Here is an 8,903-nt window from a genome sequence, read left to right as displayed (position 1 = left end):
GACCAAGTAGGCTTCATCCCCAGGATGCAGGGCTGGTTCAACATTTGCAAGACCATAAACATAATTAAATGCATCAACAGATGTAAAAACAAAACCCACATGATTATATCATTAGATGTGGAAAAAGCCTTTGACAAAATTCAGCACCCATACTTGATAAAAACCCTCAAACATCTAGGCATAGATGGAACGTACCTCAAAATAGTAAGAGCCATCTACGAGAAACCACAGCCAACATACTGCTAAACAGACAGAACTTGGAAGCTTTTTCCTTGAAAACCAGAACAAGACATGGATACCCACTTTCACCCCTCCTTTTCAATATAGTTTTGAAAGTCTAGCTAGAGCAGTCAGACAAGAGAAGGGGATCAGGAGTATCCAAATAGGAAACGAGGAAGTCAAGTTATCCCTCTTTGCAGACGACATGATTCTATACCTTGAAAACCTAAGAGAATCTGTCAAAAACCTCCTTGCACTGATAAAGGACTTTGGCAAAGTCACAGTGTATAAAATAAATGTGCAAAAGACAGTCACATTTCTATATACCAACAATAAACAAAAACCCAAATAAAAAGCACAATCCCATTCACAATAGCCACACAAAAAAATGAAATATCTTGGCATCTTCCTAACCAGAGACCTGAAAGTTCTTTACAATGAAAACCACAAAACACTGCTCAAAGAAATCAAAGATGATACAAACAAATGGAAAAATATTCCATGCTCATGGATTGGAAGAATCAACATTTTTAAGATGCCCATCTACCCAAGGTAATCTACAGGTTTGATGCAATACCCAATAAATTACCATCAGTATTCTTCTCAGACCTGGAAACAACAATACAGGAATTCATATGGAAACATAAATGACCTTGAATAGTCAAAACAATCCTCAGCAAAACAAAACAAAACACAAAAAAACAGGAGGTATCATTGACTTTCAAAGCTACAGTAATCAAAACATCCTTATATTGGTACACGGATAAGCATATAGACCAACAAAACAGGATAGAGATTCCAGAAGCAAACCTCAATTTCTCAACCAACTCATCTTTGACAAAGCCTTCACCAACAACCACTGGGGAGAGGAGAACCTATTCAGTAAACGGTGCTGAGAAAACTGACTGACCACATGCAGACGATTGAACACCATACACAAAAATCACCATACACAAAAATCAACTCTAATTGGATCAAAGACCTAAACATAAAACCTAAACATAAAAACTCCTCTATAGCCTCAGTATCAACCTTAGAAAAATGCAGGTTCTTATGAATGACACTCTTATGAAAATTGGAACTGGCAACCAATTCCTGTTCAAAACCCCAAGTGCTCATGCCATAAGAGATAAGATAGACAAGTGGGACTTCATCAAACTGACAAGTTTCTGTATATTATATATATATAATGTTTATCTATTTCATAAATCAGGTTAAATAAAGCTGCAAAAATAAGCTAACCCATGAATTTTAAGCAATTATAAACTAGATAAAATGAAAAAATAATAAAGAACCATAATATCTCAAAAGTTGATATAATAAAGAAAAAATATCAATTATGCTACCTGTTATTCAGTTTTGCTGCCACCGTGAATTGTTGACTTCCATTCCTTGATGATTCTATCTCTGGGCTTACTTTCACCAACACTCCTCCTCTCATGATTCTTAGTGAATTCAATATCCACACAGATGGTTCTCGTAGTATCCTTGCCTGACAATTATTTGACCCCCTTTCTCATAATGATCTTGACTGATATATTTCAGCCACAAATTCCCATGGCTGTCCCTTGGAAATTGCAATTACTAACACCTAACTCCTCTATAGCCTCAGTATCAAACATCCTCCTCCCTCTCCTGCATTAACAATTGTTTCTCTCTACTGTATAACTCCCACCAACATGCACATGTGATATAACCTCCAATCTTAAAAAATGAATTCCAATCTAGACTCACTTTCCTCTCCAGCTGTTATCCACTTCTATCTTTCTGTTTACAGCAAAGCTGTCCTTGTTGCTTCCAATCTCCCTCCCCCACTATCTCTTAAACCCATCCAAATCAAGCTCTTACCCTGACCACCCAACTGGAGCAGCTCTTGTCAAAGTCACCAGTGAGTTCCACTTTGCTACACCAATAATTAGTTCTCAGTCCTTGGTCCCACCGGATCTTTCAATTGCATTTGATATGGTTGACACTCTCTCCTTGATGAATTTACTGTGATGGAAAACTATAAGAGAAGCATGTTTTGAGGGGAATATCTGGAGCTCAGTTTTGTGATGTGAGGTCCTCATTCACTTAGGATAATTTGTGCCGTGAGGGGAACAAAGATCACTGAAAACCAATCCACATTTTAGAAAGGGAAAACATTGCATAGAAATAATGTAAGGAGGGTGAATTTGGAAGCTTATCTTCTAATTGAAACCAATAATTATTCACATATGGAATTTTAAGAGATTTTCTGAATATATGTTGTTTCAAAGTATTTGGAATCCCTGGCAAGATGTTCCCAGCAATATTATCTCAAAGATGAAAGGTAGTACAGAATGTCCAGTTCCATGTCAGTGGATGACCCCTCAATATCAGCCCGACACTTCTTAGACATTTGCAGAGATGCTTATATGTACACAAAGGGCTTCCAGTGCTGGACTCACTTCTTGGTCCCAAGTTTGACCCATCTTCTACCTCCAAAAATGTTCTTTTATTTTCATTATTTCAGATCTTTGACTTTTCTCTCACTGAAAAGGAAATGAAGGATATCGAAGCCTTGAATAAAAATATCCGCTTCGTGGAACTGCTCATGTAAGTTCTGGAGATCATTAAGCAGATACTGGCTAGTGGTATTGGACTGTCAAGCATCATTGGAGCTCATATGAACTCTGACCTTTGTCCATAGGTAGCACAAGGACAAAGCATGGAAGGCAACATGTTCAGAATATCAGCATGCCTGGGGGATATACATCTACTATTGACAAGGAGAGTCCTAGCATTTATGACATTCCATGACAATCCAGAGCATGGCATGCTACAGAACCAGAGGAGAATTAATTTATAATGTACATATGCTAAAACAACAGCAGCACACATGTTGAAACAGCATATTTATTTCTTTTTAAAAATCACAAATAAAGCAAAATTATTTGGAAAGAGGCATGATAATGTAGTAGAAAGAACACCAAATTGGGAACCAAGAATCTAGAGTTTTAGTAAATATTTTCTTGCCTATTAAGATTTTAGCTTCTGGCTGGGTGCGTTTGCTCAAACCCGTAATCCCAGCACTTTGGGAGGCCGAAACAAGAGGATTGTCTAAGTCCAGGGGTTCAAGACCAACCTGGGCAACTTGGTGAGACCCTGTCTCTACAATAAAAAAAAAATTAGCCAGGCATGGTGGCACATGCCTATAGTTCCAACTACTTGGAAGGCTAAGGTAGAAGAATCGCCTGAGCTCAGCAGGTTGAGGCTGTTGTGACCGTGAGCGTGCCACTGCCCTCCAGCCTGGGCGACAGAGTAAGACCCCAACTCAAAAAAAAAAAAAAAAAAAAGATCTGAGCTTCTTAGTTCCACCTGTTAGCTGCTTCCCACAAGCAAAATTCCTTACATTCCTAAAAAATATTGCCCAGTTCAGCTAATCATCTGAAGTAATTCCTTTATTTTCTAAACATTTCTTTAAAATTAAAAAATAACATGGTTTATACACACACACACACACACACACACACACACACATACACACATGCATATATGTACTTGTATACACACATATGCATTTTTTTCTTCTTAATCATTCTCCATTCATCTTTCCAGTTTTTCACATCACCTAGATTGTCGTCTTCTTTTTTCAATCTTCTAAGGGAACATTTTCTAAACATTCTGAGATGATTCCTACAGTTTGAACACTTATTTTATTGGTCTCACTGTTTATCATGAGTCAGAAAGTGCTCTGACTGGGCACTCCTCCTTCTCCCACCCTTCCCCAATGCAAGCACTCATACTCATACCAAGGGTGCTGTCTAGAGCTTCAAAAAAGATGTTGGCCCAAAAAAAAACAAGAGAGAAGAGTAAGTAAGAAATGGCAGGAGAATGAGTTGGAGAGTGGAAGTGGCCCGTGAAATACGCAGGGGAAGCTAGTGACACATATAACTGTGAAATGTTGGAGTGAACTTTTTCCCTCCGGGGGAATTGTTTTGACAGGTGGAGCGATCATCCTGAATACCCATTTCATGATGAATACTGACTTGAGAGAGTTCCTGAACATATTTTTCCCTGTGCCAGGACCTAGGAGTGGAGTTCCCACAGATGTGAAAATGAAAGAGGTTTAACTGTCAATAGATGAAGTGGTGATGGAAGCATTCTTAACTTCTGTGTAGTGGAAGTGACTTTGACTCACACACATTGAAAAAAAATTTAAATCTGTCAAAATAATTCTTAGGAAATTATCAGCTAGCATTTTGTTAGATCAGTTGCCTTCTAGGTTCCAGACAGAAAACCATTAAACTTCACAAAAGACTTCAAAGGCAACATATGATGACAAGTAATCCATGTATCTGGATAGCACCATTGGTAGTCTAAGTTCTTCAGCAGTTAACAGTACAGCAAAGAGAATGGAGAGCCAGTGTGTGCCAGGGTGCTGGCAGTGGCTTTGAGAACTTGGACCACTGAATGTAAAACAGACACAGCAAAGAAAAGATCCACACATGCATTTTTAACAAGGAAGTGATTTACTGTACCTTGAGCAAAGAGAGAGGTCTAAGTGCAGAAAATTCTTAAAATAAAGCTAATTAAACACCACAAAGGTCAGCACAGTCATCATGATTTTGTTGTTGTTTGTTTCCATTCAATGTATGTTTGTTTAGCTTTTACCCAGCTTGAAGGATCTCTTGCATCTTCAAAGGGCCTCAGTGTCAATATAGCAGGGAATCCACTCTCATCACTTTTGCGCACACTGGTTATAGAACAACCATTATGCGAAGTGGCTTAAAACAACCAACATACACAAACAGAACCCTGCACCCTAAAATAGTCCAAAGACAGCTACTTTTTAAGAAGGCATTTAAATAGGAAACTTAGGAGACGTTTTGCAATAAAAGGCCTTATAGAATTATTATACTTAAGACTTTAGGAGTGTTATTGGGATAGATATGTGAATTTTTAGAAAGCAGCAAGTTCAAAAGAACATGAGTAATTTTACTGTGTATGCATTTTTAAAGAGTGAATAAGATTAGTAAATTAATTATTCTACAATATTTATCTTTAAAAAAGATTATGTAATTTGGCAATAGAGGTTTGCCTATTTCAGTTCAACTAAAGAAACATATTTTATTCATTCACATTAGTAAATACACTCTCACAGGGTGATGGGGATCTACAAAAGCTATGTTTTTTCAAGACCAATTGCTTATATGCATTTCTGATAAATTATCACTTAAAAAATTTTGATCTATACTGATTGTTTTCCCTGATTCCACTATCAATACTTATAATGCTGTTCTCTGGAAAATATTTTGTTTACAAGAAATAAAGTATGATGATTTATTCTATCACATGAATCTCCATTCTGTTTCTAAGGTGGGGGGGAGAGGAAGAATCATTTGAATCCAATTCAATTAAAAGGCCTGTGATTTAATTCCTGCTATACATTTAGCACTGAGAAGGTAAGAAAGAAAAAGGGGTACCATAATGAAAGAACAGAAACTTAAGTCCTGCTGGTTCTTATTGCCAGAGTCCTCTAAAATACTTCGAAGGGGCTAGTATGATGGTGGGAATAGAGACAACATTTATCCACGCATCTTTGTTATTTATTTATTTATTTATTTATTTATTTTTGAGGCAGAATCTCACTCTATTGCTCAGGTTGGAGCACAGTCTCCATCACCTGGGGTCAGGCATTCCTTCCACCTCAGCCTGCTGAATAGCTGGGACTACAGGCAAATGTCACTATGCCCAGCTAATTTGTTTATTTATTTATTTATTTTTGGTAGAGATGAGGTCTTGCTATGTTTGCCCAAGTGAATCTCAAACTCCTGGGCTGAAGTAATTCTCCCACTTTGGCTCCCCAAAATGCTGGGGGCCAAAGCATGCCCCGCCCAAAGCATTTTTGAATGCATCTCACAATTTGGAAAATGTCTCATAATGTGTTAGCAAGAAAGGTATTTCTAAAAATTGGAGAAGAATCTTCTCTTGCTCCAACAGAGTTGGAAAAGAGAGGCAGAAAATAGAAAGGTCAGGGAAGAATAACAGTCTGATGTGAGCTTCTGCATATCCCTTCTCCCTCTGCTCTCACCCCTCTCAAGATTTCCTTCTGTTATGGGTTGAATTGTGTCCTCCCTATGCTGAAGTCTCAGACCCCAGTACCTCAGAATGTAACCTTAATTGAAGATAGGGCCCTGCATGGGGGCTCACACCTGTAATCCCAGCAACTTGGGAGGTTGAGGAGGGAAGAGTGCTTAAGCCCAGGAGATTGAGACTAGCCTGGGTAGCATAGTAAAACCCTGTCTCTAAAAAATAAAAACTAAAAATAATAGCTGGGTATGATGGCTTTCACCGGTAGTCCCAGCTACTCAGGAGGATGAAGAGGAAGAATCCCTTGAGTCCAAGAGTTCAAGGCTGCAGTGAGCTATGATTGTGCCACTGCAATTCAGCCTGGGGAACAGATCAAAACCTCAACTCCTTTAAAAAAAATTTTTAAATAAGGTTATTACATATGTCGTTAATTAAGTTAAGATGAGGTCATACTGGAGTAGGGTGGAATAGGGTGAGCCCTCATCCAATATGACTGGCGTCCTCATAAGAAAGAAAGTTTGGACACAAACAACACACAGGGAGAACACCATGTGAACGTGAAGGCAGGGATCAGGGTGATGCTTCTACAAACCAAGACACCGAAGATTGCCAGCAACCACCAGGAACCAGGCAAAAGGCATGGAGCAAATTCTATCTCAGCCCTCAGAAGGGATCAACACTACTGACACCTTTGCCATGTGTAGGGCTTGGTACGGCCGGTGTTGCTGGGTGAAAGAATTCTCCAAGACAGTTATGAATTAAGTAAAGGTAGATTTATTAAAGGGAAGATTCATTGTGAGGAGCACAACAGGCAGAGCAGCAGAGAGAGTGCTTGCTATCTGTGCTGAAATCACAATTCTTCCCAGTGGAGTTTGACAGAAGTAGCAAGGACTTCCTGCCCCAGCCCACATAATGTTTATTGATCTGCTTATTACTGACCATTTTCCAGGAGATCCTCCATTTGGCAATGTCATCCATAGATATTGAAACAACACCAGGAGAGGCCATCCAAGGGGCATAATCAGCGATTCCATGTCTTCAGCCTTCAACACTTTGAGGTGTGCACATACTGAGGTCACAGTCATGGGATTGACAATGCTTGAAAAAATTTACATTTCCAACACTTGGTATTTCTCAGAACTCTCAACATTTCAGGCTTCCGCTGGTAACTTCAATGTCTGATCCTTGAATGTGAACACTCTCTAAACCTGAATGGTATCTTGATGTCTCTGCCTCTAGACACCAACTCCCCAAATTCTCACTAACTACTTCCATCCTAGTTTCTGCCTCCCATTCATAAGAAAAAGGGTGAGAGGGTGATGTCCAGCTAATAGGCTTACCCTCTTACCCCCAAAGGGCATTGGGTAAAAGGTTTTTTATGAGAGGGAAGGTAATAGTTCCTCTGGTAGGAGCTATACTGTGTAGGGGCTTCCCCTGTCTCTGGACTCCTCAGGATCCCAGCTTGAGCTCAGGCTGCCCTTCCTGCATTTACTAAGACTGACTGACTTGGGGCAGAATTCTCCTTTTTCAAGGCACGTTATTTGCTCAAAGCAGATCACACATTCTCTTAATAATGCCACTTTATCTTCCTTCTTTGGCTTTGGCACCCTCTGCTTGAACCAAAGTGTGCTTTCTTTGTGGACTTACCTGAAGCATCCAAACCAAATCTACCCCAGCAGGAAAACTTGAGTCTTGGTAGGCGTATGGTCCAAGTTCCAAAATGTAAGAGTTTAACCTCTTGTGTTAAAAGACCATCAAAGACCTCTAGACCCCCATTGAGGAGTAGACCCCCCGTTGTGGGTCAGCCAAATTCACTGAGTGGATACCAAATTTCAGGAGTGTTCACGGCCATTCCCACTTCCAGGTAGCTATTTTTCCATCAGGGTTTTTCTGTCCGCTAGTGACAGAAACTCAGCTCAGACTAGTTTAAGCAGAGTGAATTCAACTTGTCCCAAAACTGGAAACACGGAAGTTCAGGAGTAAAGTGATTTTAAGCAGCTAGAACTAGGGCTGAGATTATCGTGCACAACTTTTGACTGTTGTTTCTACCCCTTGGATTAGCGGTCTTCAGACAGCAGGCAAGAGAGCTCTCAGCAACTTTGAGCCTTCCTGCAACTAGACTAGGAACACAGCAGAAAGCGCAGGCTTTGGTAAGAGCTCTGCCAAAGCCGCCGTCCTGGGAAGAACGCTGATTGGTCAGCAGGCGGCATGCTTGAGCCAACCACCATGGCCTGGGGCTATCGAGGGGAGGGGACTGAGATGTGGACTCATCCTAGTGGCCGAGAAGTAGAGCGTCAGGAAGGGGAAGGGAAGGCAAGAAGAAAGCCGCAGCAGGAGCTTAGGGGAGCAAGGACTCACAAGGAATTACAATCGCCAGGAACTAGCTCCTACAAGGAAAGGAAAAGGAGGCTGAGCAGACAGAATAAGAGATATTCACAACAGGGACCCTCAGAACGTGAAAAAAAATAAAGTTTAAAAGTTGTGGGTTCATCATAACCCACTACCTTAAAATATTTATATACGGAGACATTCTGCACCGGGAGTCGTCGCGGTTTCCTGCTTCAACAGTGCTTGGACAGAACTGGCGCTCGTCTCCCGCCCCAGCCGGCCACCGCCTCCCCGCGCCTCCC

General features: G+C 40.4%; 1 protein-coding gene and 1 pseudogene across 3 annotated transcripts in view; both read left to right on the top strand.

Moving 5' to 3' along the window:
• Positions 1 to 4,703, top strand: part of AKR1D1 (aldo-keto reductase family 1 member D1) — a 48,865-nt gene extending 44,162 nt beyond the window's left edge. Inside the window, exons 8-9 of one of the 3 annotated variants that reach the window (XM_008055025.2) lie at positions 2,714 to 2,796; positions 4,186 to 4,703. In XM_008055025.2, the coding sequence (XP_008053216.1) occupies positions 2,714 to 2,796; positions 4,186 to 4,228 (126 nt within the window). In that variant the 3' untranslated portion in view covers positions 4,229 to 4,703. The remainder of the gene's footprint in view (positions 1 to 2,713; positions 2,797 to 4,185) is intronic. The other 2 variants (XM_008055027.2, XM_008055026.1) reach the window with 2 other exon arrangements.
• Positions 4,704 to 7,976: 3,273 nt separating this feature from the next.
• The window catches only part of LOC103257306, a 1,533-nt pseudogene continuing 606 nt past the window's right edge, over positions 7,977 to 8,903 (top strand).

The sequence above is a fragment of the Carlito syrichta genome, unplaced genomic scaffold, assembly GCF_000164805.1.
Source record: "Carlito syrichta isolate Samal-C Ts95f unplaced genomic scaffold, Tarsius_syrichta-2.0.1 Scaffold301636, whole genome shotgun sequence".
NCBI classification, from domain to species: Eukaryota; Metazoa; Chordata; class Mammalia; order Primates; family Tarsiidae; genus Carlito; species Carlito syrichta.
This window is presented reverse-complemented; position numbering and strand designations above follow the sequence as displayed.